General features: G+C 43.6%; 1 protein-coding gene across 2 annotated transcripts in view; it reads right to left on the bottom strand.

Annotated features, from left to right (window-relative positions):
- Positions 1-20,185, bottom strand: part of LOC126413336 (tropomyosin-1) — a 102,246-nt gene that overhangs the window by 60,336 nt on the left and 21,725 nt on the right. For both annotated transcript variants that reach the window (XR_007575366.1, XM_050083247.1), the window contains exons 2-4: positions 5,633-5,795; positions 3,970-4,095; positions 682-815 (exon numbers count right to left, since the gene is read on the bottom strand). Coding sequence is in view for 1 of the 2 variants with exons in the window: in XM_050083247.1 (XP_049939204.1) it covers positions 682-815; positions 3,970-4,095; positions 5,633-5,746 (374 nt within the window). In the remaining variant the exon portion in view is untranslated. The remainder of the gene's footprint in view (positions 1-681; positions 816-3,969; positions 4,096-5,632; positions 5,796-20,185) is intronic.

Below are 20,185 nucleotides of genomic sequence, written 5' to 3'. Positions count from 1 at the left end.
CTGAGGGTATAACTTTATCAGAGTGTTGAGTAACATATTCTGGAAATAAACCATCCCTACAGAGGTACAGGGGTAGTCATAAAGTTGTAATTATCACCTCAAAAAATGAATCTGCGACTACGAAATCTGGTGAAGTCAGTCCTGTACACATCCGCCATTCAAAGTGACATAATTTAGCCAAGGATGGGTAAGGTGGCGGAGACGTTGATTGTAGAACTTCTCACGCTGGCCATTTAGCTCGCTGTAAATGAAGTTACACAGTAAATCTACAACACGATAGGCCACAGACAAGTGGAATACGTTTTCCATCCAAGCACTTACGAAGTTTTCGCAAAATAGATGCGGTGTCATAATGGTAAGTTGGACAAGTCTTACAAGAATTGTAAGGTGGCAACAATGATGCAGCCATATTGTTCAGAGCATCCCGCATTTTCATGCATGAAACGTGGAGGGGAAAAATCTGCAAATATTTTATTTGTTTCATCCACCCTCAACCGTCACTTCAAACAGACAGATCCGTAGACCAGCAAGCCTGGACAACCGCAAAATTATCCACAGAATCGGCGGATTCGTGATTCTATATTACTAACAGAGGCTTCGTATTAACACCATTTACAATAAACGTAGCCATATCTGATGACGTTAGTGACACCGGCAGTCCCCAAAGCGTCGGCTACCCACCGCTTGGACTCCTCAGCGGCCTCTGACGCCTCGGCCAGCTTGGTGGAGGCGGTGGCGAGTCGCTCCTCTGACCTCTCGAGGTCCTCCTCAATCAGCTGCAGCTTCCTGTTCAGGGCGGCCATCTCGCTCTCCGCCTGTCAAACACACGCACACCCAGCACCTCAAGTTACACTTCCAGCCACTTTGTGTATCGTTTCACATTTAATTTCAGAGACATTTCGTAAGTATTTCGCGGCGGGATTTTGCTGAGAATGCAACGAATATATGCCTTCTGGCTACTGCGATTGTCGAGATTCTGTCCTCGTTTTACAGCAAATTTTCACACATCGAGCGAAACAAAACAAGGACAGATACTCAGCCATCACAGCAACACATATTTACTCATACAGGGTGCCCCAGAAACTTTGCAACGAACTTCGATCGGTTGTAGAGGGTGCCTTGAGGAACAAATCGAGGATAGGAACCTGTGTCTGGAAACGCCATCCAGTGATGCTATAGAGCGTCGAAGCCACAGGCGCAAGCAACTGCCATAAGGCCGCCCTTTCGGCAGCAAATGTGACTTTGACGGAGCGTAGGTGGAAGTCTCGCAATGCTGTTTGTTAGTGAACGCGGCTAATTGTTACTGTCGCCAGTGGAGAAGATGGAGCTAGCTGCGTAGAAAGACCTTATCTCTTATCAATGAGCTGCTCTGTTGCTTCAGTGGATGTTGGTTTCCAACACGGGTTTCGATCCCCAGTTCTTTTTTTTTCCTGGAACTCTGTACGGACAGCAGATGAAAACGTTTGTCTGAAATCGTCATCCACCAATGCAATAGAGCATCGCGTTCGTATGATACAAGGTCTGTCAATGCAGCAGACAGCTCAATCTTCTCTGCTGCCGGTCGTGGCAATCAAGCGTGATCATTGAATAATAAACAGTATTACAAAGCGTTCGGCCTACGGTCCGTCAGCGTACAAAATCACGTTTACTGCCGAAAGGGTGGCCTAATGGGAGACACTGGTGCCTATAACTTCGACGCTCTGTAGCGTCATTGGACGACATTGGACGACATTTCCGGAACAGGTTCCTGTCCTCTATTTGTTCCTCAAGAAATCCTCTACAACCCCCAATGTTTGACGAAACATTTCCGGTACACCCTGTATATATATTCCATTTATATAGGGTGGTCCATTGATAGTGACCGGGCCAAATATCTCACGAAATAAGCATCAAACGAAAAAACTACAAAGAAAGAAACTCGTCTAGCTTAAAGGGGGAAACCAGATGGCGCTATGGTTGGCCCGCTGGATGGCGCTGCCATAGGTCAAACGGATATCAACTGCGTTTTTTTAAAAATAGGAACCCCCATTTTTATTACATATTCGTGTAGTACGTAAAGAAATATGAATGTTTTAGTTGATCACTTTTTTCGCTTTGTAATAGATGGCGCTGTAATAGTCACAAACGTATAGGTACGTGGTATCACGTAACATTCCGCCAGTGCGGACGGTATTTGCTTCGTGATACATTACCCGTGTTAAAATGGACCGTTTATCAATTGCGGAAAATGTCGATATCGTGTTGATGTATGGCTATTGTGATAAAAATGCCCAACGGGCGTGTGCTATGTATGCTGCTCCGTATCCTGGACGACATCATCCAAGTGTCCGGGCCGCTCGCCGGATAGTTACGTTATTTAAGGAAACAGGAAGTGTTTAGCCACATGTGAAACGTGAACCATGACCTGCAACAAATGATGATGCCCAAGTAGGTGTTTTAGCTGCTGTCGCGGCTAATTCGCACATCAGTATCAGACAAATTGCGCGAGAATCGGGAATCTCAAAAACGTCGGTGTTGAGAATGCTACATCAACATCGATTGCACTCGTACCATATTTCTACGGACCAGGAATTGCATGGCGACGACTTTGAACGTCGTGTACAGTTCTGCCACTGGGCACAAGAGAAATTACGGGACGATGACAGATTTTTTGCACGCGTTCTGTTTAGCGACGAAGCGTCATTCACCAAAAGCGGTAACGTAAACCGGCATAATATGCACTATTGGACAACGGAAAATCCACGATGGCTGTGACAAGTGGAACATCAGCGACCTTGGCGGGTTAATGTATGGTGTAACATCATGGGAGGAAGGATAATTGGCCCCCATTTTATCGATGGCAATCTACATGGTGCAATGTATGCTGATATCCTACGCAATGTTCTACCGATGTTACTACGAGATGTTTCACTGCATGGCAGAATGGCGATGTACTTCCAACATGATGGATGTCCGGCACATAGCTCGCGTGCGGTTGAAGCGGTATTGAATAGCATATTTCATGACAGGTGGATTGGTCGTCGAAGCACCATACCATGACCCGCACGTTCACCGGATCTGACGTCCCCGGATTTCTTTCTGTGGGGAAAGTTGAAGGATATTTGCTATCGCGATCCACCGACAACGCCTGACAACATGCGTAAGAACATTGTCAATTCATGTACAAACATTACAGAAGGCGAACTGCTCGCTGTTGAGAGGAATGTCGTTACACGTATTACCAAATGCATTGAGGTTGACGGACATCAGTTTGAGTATTTATTGCATTAATGTGGTATTTACAGGTAACCACGCTGTAAGAGTATCCGTTCTCGGAAATGATAAGTTCAGAAAGGTCCATGTATCCAATTGGAACAACCGAAATAAAATGTTCAAACGTACCTACGTTCTGTATTTCAATTTAAAAGACCTACCTGTTACCAACTATTCGTCTAAAATTGTGAACCATATGTTTTTGACTATTACAGCGCCATCTATCACGAAGCGAAAAAAGTGATCCATCTAAAACATTCATATTTCTTTACGAACTACACGAATGTGTAATCTATTTAAAAAAACGCAGTTGATATCCGTTTGACCTATGGCAGCGCCATCTAGCGGGCCAACCATAGCGCTATCTGGTTTCCCCCTTCAAGCTAGACAAGTTTCGTTCTTTGTAGTTTTTTCGTTTGACGCTTATTTCGGGAGATATTTGGCCCGGTCACGATCAATGGACCACCCTGTATATAAGGGTAGCATACAGTCCGAAAATAATGGCCACTATCATAATTTGACGGCAAATTACTGTTAACTTACTTGCATTAACAATATTCCGTCAGTTCTTGTTGGAATATTTTATTAGTTACGAATTAAAAAAAATACATGACACTGGTCTAATATTGTGCACTGTTTATTACTTTACCAACCAGTTTTCAGCCGTTACGCCATCAACTTGTTTGGGGGTTACCAATGACGCCAGCAGGTACTCACGTTCTGCAGTGTCTTCTCCTTCTCCTCGAGGTCCTTGTTGGCCTGCTCCAGCTTGTTCTTGGTGTTCACCAGGTCCTCCTCCACCTGGGTCAGCTTCTTCTTCAGCTCCTGCACCTCCTCATTCACCTAGGACACAACACACCGTCTTTTAGTGGCAGAACTAGAAATCTGCAAGACAGTATTATACCGCCACTTATACGTCGGAGGAATGCTTTTACAAATTTAGAATAGGTTTTTACAATGTTCACTGAAATACATACTTTTGGATTCGGAACACTGTTGCTTTAATCTTCAGTCCGAAGATTGGTTCATGCATCTCTACGAGCTATTCTGTCCTGTGCAACTTCTCACCCCTGCATAGGTATTACAACATACATCCACCTGAAAGTGCTTAGCGTACCCAAGCTTTGGTCTCATTCTATAATTTATTCCTTATCCCTTCTCCCCTCCCCACAACACTATTCTTAGTCACCAAACTGACGATTCTTCGATGCCTGAGGATGTGTGCTATTCACTTCTTTAGCTCAGGCTGTGCCCCAGTTCAGTTATGTTCAAACTCATACTTACACGATCTACCTATCTAATCTTCAACATTCTTCAATAAAACCACATTTAATAGACTTCTATTCTCTTCTTGTATGACCTACTTGTCGTCCACTGTCACTTCCTTACAAGGCTATACTCCATATAAATACCTTAAAAAAGGGCTTCCAGACATTAAATTTTTTTGTTCTCTTCATTTTTATCTGTTTTTCTTTTTTTTGTTCAATTGAGCCTCCAGCATAGTATACGTCACATAACGACAGCATTATAAAGAAGGGCCAGAACAGCTGCAGTGTATTTACCGACCTTTATTTCTGTATCGGCTTTCATTGACATTTTCAAGTAACTTGCGACTTGCGAATATAATGTTGAAGAGGCCATTCATGTACATACGAGACCCATTGCACATTTGATGGATTACACATTGGTACTTATGTCTAGGTGAACGTAACGTCCATATTACATCGATAGTAGACTGTCACGTAATTGTCACTGCTCGGCCACCCCGGCCGGCTCTGTGTGTGTGTGTGTGTGTGTGTGTGTGTGTGTGTGTGTGTGTGTGTGTGTGTGTGTGTGTGTGTGCTTGTGTGTGTTTGGGACGGAGGGAGGGGTGGTCAGCAATAAAAAGTTTCGTAAAGGTCTGAGATCGTGTAAAGTTTGTTGGAAGTCTCTCAGCGCTCCATTCTCACATACTAGATGAATTTCGTGTGGATAATTTGGCTGCCGTGAGTTACGCCGCCTGAAGGCTTACGTACAAATTCTGATTGTAGTACTTGTCTTGCTGTGTCAAACGGAAAACTACTCTCAATAAGTACACTATGAAAGCTTCTTGAATTTATAAATTCGGTCAATAGTTACATGAAGTAATCAAAATCAATTTGGAAACCGTTAGATAGGCATCTTGAATTGGTACCGTGCGTAATTAGCCGATTAGTAGTACACAATATCATATAAACGCTGTTAGCTATAAACTTGACAGCCATTGTTAAAAAAATGAATGTTTTGTGATTCCTCAAGAGGTCTTGCTTTAGACAGAAGTTGACTGCTGTTCCGTTAGCAGCTTTCTGCAGCTATTGTTACGCCTTTGCGGTTGGAGCCACAGCCACATTGGGATAGGCACCTTGTCTGCGCGAGCATTGGCGTCCTTAGCCTGCTGCTCGCAGGTGTCTGCCTTGTCCATGGCATTGTCCTTCTCCAGCTTCATCGCCTGCATCTTCTTCTTGATCGCGTCCATGGTGGCGGCTGTTCTTTTCTTCTCTGCTCACGGGAAAAATTAGTCCACACTGCAACAAACCAAACAAGCAACCGTCAGTAAGGCAAATGTAAACATGCTTCATTTCATAGTTATAACTACGATGTGCGACAGTCATTCGACTACGTGTAAATATATTTCATTTTCAGCACTTAATCTAAGTCTTTTCAAAGCAATCTCTCTTACACTAGAAAGATCTGTCTCGTGCGTTTATAGCATGAAAGAAACACTTTAATTGATGCACAGTTGTTAAACCTCTTTATAAGAAAACTGCTAAGAAAGACTTAATTAATAATCGCTCAGTTTCCTTACTGCACCTTTTTCCAAAATATTTGAATAAATAACATACTCAAGAGTAGTCTCACATTCTAAACAGAAACAATTACTTAGCACGTGACAGTTTGGATTCCAGAATGTTTCAAGAATATGAAAGCTATTTATACATTCACTCATCAAATCTGTAGCCTTAAATAATAAAATGTGGGTAGTTGGTGTCTTTTGAGACCTTTTCAAGACGTTTGATTGCATGGATTGTGTCATTCTCTCAAAATACAGCAGTGGTTTGAGTCATGACAAATAGAATGCAAAAAGTTGTGCTCAATAATTCAAATAATGCTAGAAGCAGAGTAAATTTAGTGACTGGGGAGAAATCACGCAGCGACTACCACAAGGTTCAATTATGGGCCCACTCCTATTCCTTTTATATATGATCGAGCTTCCACTTAACATTCATCAAGCAGAAATGGTACGTCTTGCAGACGATACTAGTGCTATTATAAATCCCGTTAGGGAGAAAGCAATAGAAGGAATTTTAATGAAGTTTTTCAACGAATTCTTAAGTGGTTCTCTTAAAATGGACTCTTCCTAAAATTTGAAGAACCTCACTATATGTAGATCTCTACAACAAATACAATAACACCAAAAATTAACACAGCAAATGACCAGAAGTCAGTAAACAGGGTAGAATGTTCCAAATCTTTGGGTATGTATTGACAAAAAGTTGAAGTCCAAGAAGCATATTACCGAATTGTTCAAACAATTAATTCCCGCAACGTTTTCTCTTCGCGTAATTCCTACTCTCGGAAACAAACGAATTAACCTCCTACATATTCTGTAACTCATTAACGTCTTACGGAATAGTTCATAAGTAATAAAGTATGACCGCATGAAAAAGAGCAGTAAAAATATCATTCACTGTTCAGTTGCTGTCGCCTTGTAGGCATCTCTTCAAGAGTTAGGCATTGTAAGTGCTCCGTCACAATACATATATCCGTTAATGAAATTCGTCGTAAAAATCAAAATCCATCATAATTTGAGAAGCATAGTGATGCTCATACCTACACTATAAGAGGAAAACGTGACCTTTATTGCCCATTATTAAAGCTGTCAGTGACTCAGAAAGAAGTTCAATATGCAGCAAACAAAGATTTTTGGTCATTTGTCCAAAAACACGGAACGTCTGACAGATATCAAAGCAACGTTTCAAATCTAACCTAAAATCGTTAAATTATTTCTTCTGGATAGCCAATTCTATTTCAGGGGCACATTTGTTTATTTTATGTTGTAGGTTCAAATGGTTCAAATGGCTCTGAGCACTATGGGACTTAACTTCTGTGGTCATCAGTCCCCTAGAACGTAGAACTACTTAAATCTAACTAAGCTAAGGACATCACAGATGTCCATGCCCGAGGCAGGATTCGAACCTGCGACCGTAGCGGTCGCGTGGTTCCAGACTGCAGCTCCTAGAACCGCTCAGCCATCCCTGCCGGCATGTTGTAGGTCATTCGTAACAGCAAAGAACTTGCATTTTAAGAGATATGTTTCGCAGTAGATCTTCAGGTACGCATTTTAAAGCCCATGTTTTTCGGACATTTTTCTCTTGTTTTTGCCCTTATTGCCACCATCTTAAATTACGGAAAACTTTTTTTTTTTCACATTCTGTACATGAATTTTGTTGCTCTCATGATACGTCCAATATCAAGGGTGGATATAACTTCTAGAACTACTACGTCAACAAGTTATTTCCCGATATGGACTGGTTTACACTTCACTTCCTCGAGTAATAAGTTATAGATGTCGCTGGATGTTCACTGTGGTCGTTGACCAATCGCTCGGCGAGCCTTCGTTTACACAAGAGTTTAATTTTATGGTGAACAAAGTACAGTCTATTGGACGCAGCGGCGGCGAATACTCCCAGTCTGCCCTATCTACCTACCCAAACTCTATCAGCGCCCGAACATCGTCCACGACCCGTTTTACACTTATTAGCCGAGCTAAGCAACTGGTGTGGGCCAGCCGGAAATTGTGCCGGGGTTACATGACGTCAGCATCTGTAGGGTACCACCCTCCCCGTGCTGTTGGGCGCCGAAGCATGCAGGCGTTCGCGAGATGTTCGAGGGGGAGGTGTTAATTAACACCGCCCTTCCATCTCGGCGCCGCGTGGTGGGAACACTGTTTCGCCAGCAACAGCAATTACTAAGTTTTGGCGGCAACGGTATCAGAGAAATACAGGGGCGAGGCTCTAGCACTTGTAAGAGCCTGCAGTAAGCGGATCTGCGAAAATACACTACTGGCCATTAAAATTGCTACACCACGAAGATGACGTGCTACAGACGCGAAATTTAACCGACAGAAAGAAGATGCTGTGATATGCAAATGATTAGCTTTTCAGATAATTCACACAAGGTTGACGCCGGTGGCGACACCTACAACGTGCTGACATGAGGAAAGTTTCCAACCGATTTCTCATACACAAACAGCAGTTGACCGGCGTTGCCCGGTGAAACGTTGTTGTGATGCCTCGTGTATGGAGGAGAAATGCGTACCGTCACGTTTCCGACTTTGATAAAGGTCGGATTGTAGCCTATCGCGATTGCGGTTTATCGTACCGCGACATTGATGCTCGCGTTGGCCGAGATCCAATGACTGATAGCAGAATATGGAATCGGTGGGTTCAGGAGGGTAATACGGAAAGCCGTGCTGGATCCTAACGGCCTCGTATCACTAGCAGTCGAGATGACAGGCATCTTATCCGCATAGCTGTAACGGATCCTGCATCCACGTCTCGATCCCTGAGTCAACAGATGGGGACGTTTGCTAGACAACAACCATCTGCACGAACAGTTCGTCGACGTTTGCAGCAGCATGGACTATCAGCTCGAAGACCATGGCTGCGGTTACCCTTGACGCTGCAGCACAGACAGGAGCGCCTGCGATGGTGTACTCAACGACGAACCAGGGTGCACGAATGGCAAAACGTCATTTTTTCGGATGAATCCAGGTTCTGTTTACAGCATCATGATGGTCGTATCCGTATTTGGCGACATCGCGGTGAACGCACATTGGAAGCGTGTATTCGTCATCGTGCTACTGGCGTATCACCCGGCGTGATGGTATGGGGTGCCATTGGTTACACGTCTCGGTCACCTCTTGTTCGCATTGACGGCACTTTGAACAGTGGACGTTACATTTCAGATGTGTTACGACCCGTGGCTCTACCCTTCATTCGATCACTGCGAAACCCTAGATTTAAGCAGGATAATGCACGACCGCATGTTGCAGGTCCTGTACGGTTCTTTCTGGATACAGAAAATGTTCGACTGCTGCCCTGGTCAGCACATTCTCCAGATCTCTCACCAACTGAAGACGTCTGGTCAATGGTGACCGAGCAACTGGCTCGTCACAATACGCCAGTCAGTACTCTTGATGAACTGTGGTATCGTGTTGAAGCTGCATGGGCAGCTGTACATGTACGCGCCATCCAAGCTCTGTTTGACTCAGTGCCGAGGCGTATCAACGCCGTTATTACGGCCAGAGGTGGTTGTTCTGGGTACTGATTTCTCAGGATCTATGCACCCAAATTGCGTGAAAATGTAATCACATGTCAGTTCTAGTATAATATATTTGTCCAATGAATACCCGTTTATCGTCTGCATTTCTTCTTGGTGTAGCAATTTTAATGGCCAGTAGTGTACCACAAGTTTAAACTACCGAGCGCATTTTAGCGTAGCATACAAAAATCTCTTCGGCCAACACCTGAATATTGCTCGTTAGTATGGGTTCCTCACTAGACAGAACTGATAGAGGAAATAGAGAAGATCGGAAGAAGTGCAGCGGATTTCGTTAGGGGTTCATTTAGTAAGCGCGAAAGCGTCGCGGAAATGCTCAGGCAACTTCAGTGGCAGACGCTGCAAAAAAGGAGTTCTGCATCACGGTGTGGTTTATCGTTAAAGTTCCGAGAGTGTACGTCTCTAAAAGAGGTAACCAATATACTCAGTTCTCCTACGTATATCTCGTGGAATGACTACGAAGCTCAAATTGGAGAGATTCGAGCTGACACGGAGGCTTACCAGCTATCGTTCCTTCCACGAACCGCTCGCCACTGGAACAAGAAAAGGGGACAGTTACACTGGTACCCAAAGTATCCTCAGCATGACTGCAAGGTGGCTTGCGGAGTACAAATCCTGACGTATTGGGGTTAGACGAAAATACAGAAACACCGCAAGAAATGCATGCTTCAAATAAACGCAGATACCAGCCAGGCCTGCAGGTTCCGCTTTGTGTTTGTCGTGAACCGTGTTAGCATCAAAACAAAACGAAGGGAGCTCCGTACTGTTTCCTACTTCTGGTCGAGTTTACGTCCTAAGACTAAACTTGGCGAGGGTTTGGTGATAACTGAGCAATCATATTGTGGTACTGTATGGACCCCATGTTCCTCTGTAAGGCGGCGTTACTGCCACGGATTATGTGACCAGTCTGCATCATCAGTTCCACCCCATGTACAGTGTTAGTTCCCGAATTATGATGCTATGTTCCAATACGACAGGGCCCTTGTTCACGCAACTCGTCCTGGAGCAGTTTCATGAGCACGAGCATGAGTTTTTGCATTTGCCCTGCCCACGACAGTCACCAGATCTCAATATTATGGAGCCTGTGTGATCTATTTTGGAGAGAACGACACGTGATGACTATCCATCACCATCGTCGTTCCCTTGAAAGCCGTACAGGACTTGTATTTATCCATTCCGAGACGACTGGAAGCTGTTTTGAATGCCAAAGGGTTTCCAACGTCGCATTCGTCATGGTAAGGTGTTGTCTTTTTGGTGTGTCTACCTTACGTAGATGTAGAGTAGTCACAGAGAGCCGCCGAGAGATCGGCGGAACAAACTGCAGAATGAGGAATTTACCCAGGGTGGAGAAAGACAACCTGATGATGTCAGATTAGGATGTAAGACGACGAATCGAGGAAAGTTTTCCAAACATCTATCGGTCGGAAATGCACCAGTGTGAAACTACGGCCATAAGACGACAGCCTATCAGTGACGGGCTCGAGAATGTATACGCATTTAAACTAACTTGCCCCATTTAATACTTATTACCCTGAAATTTGGAGTTACTAATTAAACTAGATGAAGGTAACAGTCAAATCCAGGAAAACTTTAAATTCTCATCCATTGCTAGTTACGTTAGGTGTGACTTTTCTGTGATGTTTACTGGATACAGTTGGCTAATAAGTCAACTACTCTAAAATTACCGCAATGTACTTATCAAGACTGTGAGCTGTGTTGCAGGAGCGGCACAATGGTAATACAGACTGTATATGATGCTTTAAGATGCATTTTTATTAATAGTGACGTCTATAGCTCCAATTTTTGCTAATGTAAAGAGAGCATCGATGAACTTCATTCTAACACAGCCAGTAGATCAGCTAGTGTGAATTATGACGATGGTGAATACAAAAACCGAAATTCAATTTTAAACACTTTTTTCTCAGATCACATTAATTATAGCAAATGTTCGAAATTTCTTCCTCCAAAATTCACAACGACTACAGCATAATACATCAGCAGCTTATCCGAACAAACCATGATTGGCACCCTGCGAGATGGCGCAGTGGTTAGCACACTGCACTCGCATTCTGGAGGACTACGGTTCAAACTCGCGTCCCGCCATCCTGTTTTTTATTTTCCGTGATTTCCCTAAACCGGTTCAGGCAAATGACGGATGGTTCCTCTGAAAGGGCACGGCCGACTTCCTTCCCATCCTTCCGTAATCCGATGGGACCGTTGACCTTGCTGTTTGGTGCCCTCCCAAATCAACCAACCAACCTTCCGTATAGGTAGATACACCGAGGCACTTTCGCATACTGCACAAACTAGAGGGTTCTCGTCGGTGATTCTTCTTCTTCTTTTTCTGTTTTCTCAGTTTCACTATTATTTCGAGATGTAAGGCTACCGTAGGGTAACCGTAGACTATCGTAAGTAAGGTCAGACTGCAGATTTATCATACATCGCTAGAAGAGGCAATTTCCACAAGAAATGGTAAAATTTGAAGAAAAAACGCAAAACAGAAACGTATCAAACACCGTTTCAATACTTCGTCAAGTTTATAAAAAGCATTTTTCTGTTATTCATAAACAACTTCCATACTTATCAATAATGACAGAAAATTCTCACCTTCGATCATAGTGTAGTGCAAAATAACGTCAATAATTATATAGATTTTTTATGGCTGTGCGTGTAAACTGTACTGGCAATAAAAGTAATCGTTTTGACCACATGAAAGCTCAGAAGTTAACCACTCAACTAATTTTCCTTATTTATAAAATGCGATTTATATTTTATAAGGATATAAACTACACAACGGTCTAACGGTGAACGATGTATGTTTCTATGTTAAAAGAAAAAAAAAAAAAAAGCAAAGAGAAGTTGTCGGCTCCCATTTCCCTCTCACACATTTGTTTGATTCTTCCGTTACCAATGCTACCAATACCATTTTCTACATCATTTATATACTGTTCCATAGCTAACGAACCAGAATTTTAGAAAAACGCAATTTTACTACTACTATATGTAGAGTTTAATGTCTACAAACGCCATGAAAGACAGTTATCACTCTAAATTCCTACATTCGTTGCATTTCCACGTAGCAACTTTCGATATGATTCTCTTAGTCAGCGGCAGTCCTCGCTCAGCTTTTCTCGAAGCCGCAACCCCTGCCGGAGGGCGGTAATAAGCGAGGCTGCGGTTCTGCGACGCCGTCCGTGTGGTTTCGCTTCCACGGCTGACAAGGAAATCCCGTGCGGCAGGCAATGGCAGCCCGAGGAGAAAACGCGATTGTCTCGCGCCATTTCGTGCACGAGAATAGCGTTTCCGCCATCCGTGCCGCGTGTGCATTTAAAGAGGACAAAGCTGAAAGGATCTTCCAGCGTCGCACTAGGACACCACGACAAACGCGGTTGCCTATAACAAGCTGTCATTAGCTCTAAGCGTTATTATCATTAGTGGTACAAGGCAACAGTATATCAGAATACAGCTATCAAAGGCTTCCTAGTGATACGAGGAGTTTCATTCGCCCTCATTGACAAACAGTAGACAAGATTATCATACAACAATGACTGTCATAGAACGCAGTAGACCAAATTACGACTGAGTCTAGACGAACGATTCCAATTCACGAGAAATAACGAGACAGCCTTTCCACAGCCCTTTAACAAATACAGGGTGTTTCAAAAAGGACTTTACAACTTTGAAAATTCATATAAATTAATTCATAGTACCTACAGAGGTGACTGTAGTGTCAATTTGTAGGAAAATACATCAAGTTTTGTCTCGCGTAGTTCTTTAGTGTGGAATCGCACCGTAAAGAGCGCTAGCGGCAATTGCGTTAAAGATGGCTGCCTTCACTGGACCCGAGCATGCTAGCTGTGTGTTTTGGTTTGCAGAATCGAACTCAGCGACAACAGTGTGGGTAGGTTTACGCACATAATTGTAGGATTTGGGGCACTGAAAATCGACATCAAACATTGGAACATATTGGTGATAGCCCTAAACTGAACGTTTTTTGTGCATTGAGCAACAACAAAGTGTACACCCCTTTTTTCCGTGAGACAACCACCAACGGGATAGTGTACCCGGATATGTTACAACAATTTTTGATACCACAGATCGATGAGGATGACCAAGAACGAAATGTTTACTTCATGCAAGATGGTACACCACCCCACTACCTGGGACTGACGTCCAGGATTTCTCAGTGACCGCTTTCCAGGTCAAAGGATTTGCCATGATGCGCCAATTGAATGGCCCCCACGTTCCCCAGACCTGACACCACTCGACTTTTTTTTCATGGGGATTCATCAAGGATATCGTGTTTGTACCTCCTCTATCGGCTTCTCTACCTGAACTTAGAACATGCTACAGCGAGTTTGGGAAGAAATTGACTTCCGATGGGATGTATACTGGATAAACAACGGAAGCCACATACAACATCTTTAGTTTAAGGTAAAAACTTTATGTGTTTCCCTACAAAATAAATCTAAACCAGCGCTATATCTTCTTTCCATAAATTTATCAGAATTTTTAATGTTGTAAAGTGCTTTTTGAAACATCCTGTTCTGCTTGGAGATACGCTGTATTAACGTAGAGCAAAAAGTAGAATTGGTGCTTTTTGCAGACGATACTAATGTTATAACATGCGTGGCGATCAAAAAGTATCCGTTCGAAGGCTGTGCTGTCCAGAATTAGTATACCTATCAGACAAAATCGCTGTGAGCATTGAGCTAATCATCCTACGGACGCACAAGGTTGACGACACACGTTTGATATAACATCGTGTCCTGTTGCGCGTAGAAATCCGTACCTACCTATTGCACATACTCACCCAACAGGGATCGTCGACCCTTCAGAGCCTTGCTTAAGGTTTCGAAGGCGCTGTTATCGCGTCGAGGGAGATCAGTAGCATAGGGCTGGTGCTCGAGTGCCTCCTACTTGAGTTGGTGTTGGCCTGCCAGCTCGACCGGCATCTTGTGTCGAATCGCAACCAACACGGGACTTGGTGCACTATTCCACAGCGGTGGTTTTGACAGACACGCAGCCATACACATTCTAGTTTCACCGATGGATTTCTACCGGTGTTTGTCCTGCGGAGGCCAAGAGGAGAACACGTTGAGCCCATTGAGACGCATTTGGTAACGACGTCGCCACAGCTCACGCTTCGGCAGTTACCGCACGCACATTGGAAAGACACGAATGGCACTATGAACCCTTCCCTGTATGTCGGTGTTTATACACTACTGGCCATTAAAATTGCCACACCAAGAAGAAATGCAGATGATAAACGGGTATTCATTGGACAAATGTATTATACTAGAACTGCCATGTGATTATATTTTCACACAATTTGGGTGCACATATCCTGAGAAATCAGTACCCAGAACAACCGCCTCTGCCCGATAACGGCCTTGATACGCCTGGGCAATGAGTCAAACAGAGCTTGAATGGCGTGTACAGGTACAGCTGCCTATGCAGCTTCAACACGATACCACAGTTCATCAAGAGTAGTGACTGCCGTATTGTGACGAACCAGTTGCTCTGCCACCATTGACCAGACGTTTTCAATTGGTGAGAGATCTGGAGAATGTGCTGGCCAGGGCTGTAGTCGAACATTTTCTGTATCCAGAAAGGCCCGTACAGGACCTGCAACATGTGGGCGTGCATTATCCTGCTTAAATGTAGGATTTTGCAGGGATCGAATGAAGGGTAGAGCCACGGGTCGTAACACATCTGAAATGTAACGTCCACTGTTCAAAGTGTCTTCAATGCGAACAAGAGGTGACCGAGACGTGTAACCAATGGCACCCCATACCATCACGCCGGGTGATACGCCAGTATGGCGATGACGAATACACGCTTCCAATGTGTGTTCACCGCGATGTCGCCAAACACGGATGCGACCGTCATGATGCTGTAAACAGAACCTGGATTCATCCGAAAAAATGACGTTTTGCCATTCGTGCACCCTGGTTCGTCGTCGAGTGCACCATCGCAGGCGCTCCTGTCTGTGCTGCAGCGTCAAGGGTAACCGCAGCCACGGTCTCTGAGCTGATAGTCCACGCTGCTGCAAACGTCGACGAACTGTTCGTGCAGATGGTTGTTGTCTTGCAAACGTCCCCATCTGTTGACTCAGGGATCGAGACGTGGATGCACGATCGTTACAGCTATGCGGATAAGATGCCTGTCATCTCGACTGCTAGTGATACGAGGCCGTTGGGATCCAGCACGGCGTTCCGTATTACCCTCCTGAACCCACCGATTCCATATTCTGCTAACAGTCATTGGATCTCGGCCCACGCGAGCAGCAATGTCGCGATACGATAAACCGCAATCGCGTTAGGCTACAATCCGACCTTTATCAAAGTCGGAAACATGGTGGTACGCATTTCTCCTCCCTACACGAGGCATCAGTACAACGTTTCACCAGGCAACGCTGGTCAACTGCTGTTTGTGTATGAGAAATCGGTTGGAAACGTTCCTCATGTCAGCACGTTGTAGGTGTCGCTACCGGCGCCAACCTTGTATGAATGCTCTGAAAAGCTAATCATTTGCATATCACAGCATCTTCTTCCTGTCGGTTAAATTTCGCGTCTGTAGCACGTCATCTTCGTGGTGTAGCAATTTTAATGGCCAGTAGTGTAGCTCCTCGCAACCATTTAAAAGCAAGCATGTACCATGTAAGTGATACAGCTTTCTGCATTTAAACAATTAAGGTCGTACTTTGGAGCTTGCCTTTCCTAATAATTTATGGAGTCGTACTCCCTTTAGACTATGGACACCAAACTCAATAGCCGCCAGGCATGTCTGCTTCTATTTCGATTATTTGAGAGTGAAGTCAGTTGTGATTAGTTCTGGAAAAATAGCGCGGTACGTCGGTTTCGCGTTTCACTGGAAGTGCTCTTCCAGGTGAGTTCGTGCAAGTGCCCCGCTGGACAAGAGGCAGCGCTGCCCCTCCTCCCCTCTGCTTAACCCTCCCTCCCCCTCCCTCTGCCCACTCGAACCACCCCTACCCTCCCCTCTGCTTCTCGGAATGGACCTGCGGTCTATTCCTGGCCTTCTCCTTTTGCTCCCGGCGCTGCCCGGCTGCTCGAAAACGATCGAGTTGCTCGTCCGACGGTGCTCCTTGAAGCGGAACCTGCATTTCGCTCTAGCGGCAAGCATCTCATCCCTCTCTCTCCCTGCCCTGTATTTACGTTTCTGTCTCCTCGTGTGTGTTCACGCGTATGTGAAACTTAAGTGTTTTGTGTGTGTGTGTGTGTGTGTGTGTGTGTGTGTGTGTGTGTGTGTGTGCATCAGCAACAGTGAGCAGTTCCTGGAAATAGGTGGAGTTCGACAAGCGGTCAGGCTTTACACGGAACGACCACCAGCGCCGACAGCGCTGCGCGAGGCGAAATATCCAACTAACATTCTGCGAATTCTTCAGCAGAGTGACTACCTGGAACAACGAGTGCATTTTGATCCTCCTGGTTTCGTCCCCTATCTGTAGTTCATATACACAATATAAAAGGTGATTCAGTACCCCCCTGCTGCTGTCGTTTTACGCAACCCGCTGTGTTAAAGCTGGATTTCATAAACCACTAGCGAGATTTTCATATTCTCTCGCTAGCTACGCGTCAAATATTAGTCCTACAGAAAAATGTGCAGGTCTCTTTTGTAGGAACTTTAAACTAGCTAAATTTTGTACTGGGATGGGTTTTCGCTGGAGACCACGATATTCGTTTATTCAAGAAAAACGCTGCAAAAGAGACCTTCAAACGCACTTACACCCTACACCCATCTCTCATCAGTCAGGGTTTCTATTATGCTGTTCGAGGTATCCTCTCCAACCACTGTACAAAAATTTCGGACTACACGAACTATTTCCGATATTAGACCAATTTTCTTCTCTATTGGTTGAGGTATTACGCCACCAGCATACTCCGCTACTTCATTAACATTATTAATTTAAACATGCCCGTGAGGATAATGAACGAAGCACGACTTTCATAAACGTTGCGCTGAAACTAATTATGCTGACAATTCGATCCATACTTAACCCTTACAAGCACAGAAGTATCGTAGTCAGAAGACCTGACGAATGCAACGATGTCATTGTTTATTTTATGCTGTTAAAATTCACAAAATTGTTAGGCGAAATTTAGATAAATGTCAGTGTTACAATTTGTTAGTGCTCGACTAAGCCAGTGTCATAATAAGGCAGGTCAATGTAGACCAAAATAGGTCAAATGTGGCAAATAATTCCTGCAGTCCCACTTATTTGTACTTCAGTAGAAGGGAGAGCCATGAACAATGTACTGAAAATCCTGACCAACGGGAGTTCTGTGTGGGGACTGGGTGCACTTTAAGGTCGCTTTCGGACGTTTGCCTTGAATAACTCAAAAACTGCAGCCTCTAACGAAAACGTATATCAGAACAAAATTTAACTACATTAAATTTCCTACAAAATATTCTTGTTCATTTTTTCTCTAGGACTAATAGATTTTTGTAGCGAGTGAAATCCCGCACGTGGTTTATGGAAGCCAGAGATAACATTGTGGGTTGCTTAAAAAACAGCGACAGGGGCAGCTGTATTAAGCTGTATGTACACAATGCTTCAAGGTCTTTGCGACAAACGTCTAGACACAAAATTTTTGCTGAAACTTCCCAACAACGCTAAACGTCGTTTGATACTCGCCAGCTCTGGAATGACGAGTTTTCGCTGAAATAGCAGCGTCTACCACACAAGAAATCCAGTAAACTTATAGAGTAATTTTCAACGAGAAAACCATAATAACGAGTGGAGAAAGGTATTTCAGGAGCGAATTACGAACTTCTATTTTGTGTGGCTTATAGCTTTTCACAGGAAGTTGATGACTTTGAAAGAACCTGTATACACAGAGTGGTCAGAAACAACTTGAAAAGCTTATAAGGGTGTTGCAGGATACATTTTACTGAGAAATAATTGTTCAGAAAAAAATACTATAGGTTCCGCCGTTTCCGAGCTATTAAGCATTGATGATAGCCAACAGACAGTTGTGCGCACAAATTCAAACGTCCCGGAAGCGGTTGTGTCGCCAAACGTATTCTTCGTTTGCTTTCCTAAAAACTAGTAACAAAGTGATACAAAAATTGGACGTAGGACGGTAGTAAGGATCTAACCTGAGCCAAAGGTTGAGCTGTGAAGAGCGCTATCATCAATGCTACGAGAACACTGTATCTGGAAGGATGTTTGAATCTGAGCACGCAGCGACCTAGTTGGCTAACTTCGATCATAAAACAATCGGAAACGGCGCAACAAATGGAATGTTTTCCTTAATGGTTATTTCTCAAGACAACGTCCCCTGCAACACCCTTACAAGCTTTCCGGACTGTTTCTGGTAACCCTGTAATGATCTACATATTTTTTACACCAAATAATTTGTAAGAAATTCCAAGTAAAGGAATATGATTTCTGACAAATTCTAGTGCACAAATGGACAAGCAATTCGTCGTATTAGTAACACTTCCATCTGTTTTATACACTGAGATTCTGAACCAATTATACATATTCAGAATAGAAAGACATTTTTTAATGACATTCGATGGCTCTTAGGAAGAGAACTTCAATGACGTAACAGTTTTTTGCGTTTTTTAGTGTAACTTGTGCAAAAACAGGTAATTAATTTCTAAATACAAATGCTGTTGCGGAACAAGACGCTGAAGGCATAAATATCACAGAACAGGGTTCGGTCCTTTGTCGAAAAAGCTGCACTAAGACAGCACCTCACCACTTCTCTCGGTCCTTATATTTAGAAATATATGAAGGGTGTACCACCTCTTCCCAAAATATGGAAAGCAAAGAGCTTGCAGTAATAGAGATTTGCTTCACGGTATCGAAGTTGAGGAAGTACTCACAAGTCTTAAGGTCCGCATTGTAGAACACATGTTTACTGGACTTTTTTCCTTCTTGTTATACGAAACATTCATTGCCGAAGTTTTACCGTCAATTTTTGATACGCCCTGTAAAATGGCAGACGTAAAGTGTGTGGATAGTTGCAGCAATTGTTACGAAGCTGCGGTCGGTTATTAATTTTAGTCACATCTTCTACTTAATATGGGCGACCACCAGTTTTGGCCTTTATTGACCACATTCAGGTCTACAAAAAAGGACCGAAAACGACAAATATATAGAAAGAGCCAAGAATATAGAAATAGTCAGTCAATCTTACAAGAGATATTGGTTATTCCTATATTTTTGTCATTTACCTTCCATTTCTTCTAGATCTGAAGGTGGCTCATAAAGGCCTGTGTTGAACAGCAAAACTGAATGTGACCGATATAAGTAATGATTGGTAATTCTTTTTAAAAATTATCTACCTATTTTTGCGAAAATCACACTTCAAATCTCATCAAATCTTATGCCATTGAACTCGTCGTTCCAAGAGGTCTCAAACGTTTTTAAAATGGTATACAATTCCACTTACAAGCGCGATACTTCTTCAGTATCTCCACAGACACATGTGTTACCTATACAGCATATTACTTAGCCCATTAGGGACTATTGTCGACATGACATTTCGTTTCGACGCCTAAGGTTATCTACGAAACATTTTGGATGTTCAGCTAACGC

This window comes from Schistocerca serialis, chromosome 7 (assembly GCF_023864345.2).
Source record: "Schistocerca serialis cubense isolate TAMUIC-IGC-003099 chromosome 7, iqSchSeri2.2, whole genome shotgun sequence".
Taxonomy (NCBI): Eukaryota; Metazoa; Arthropoda; class Insecta; order Orthoptera; family Acrididae; genus Schistocerca; species Schistocerca serialis.
Note: the sequence above shows the minus strand (reverse complement) of the source record. Positions and strands in the feature narration are given on the sequence as shown.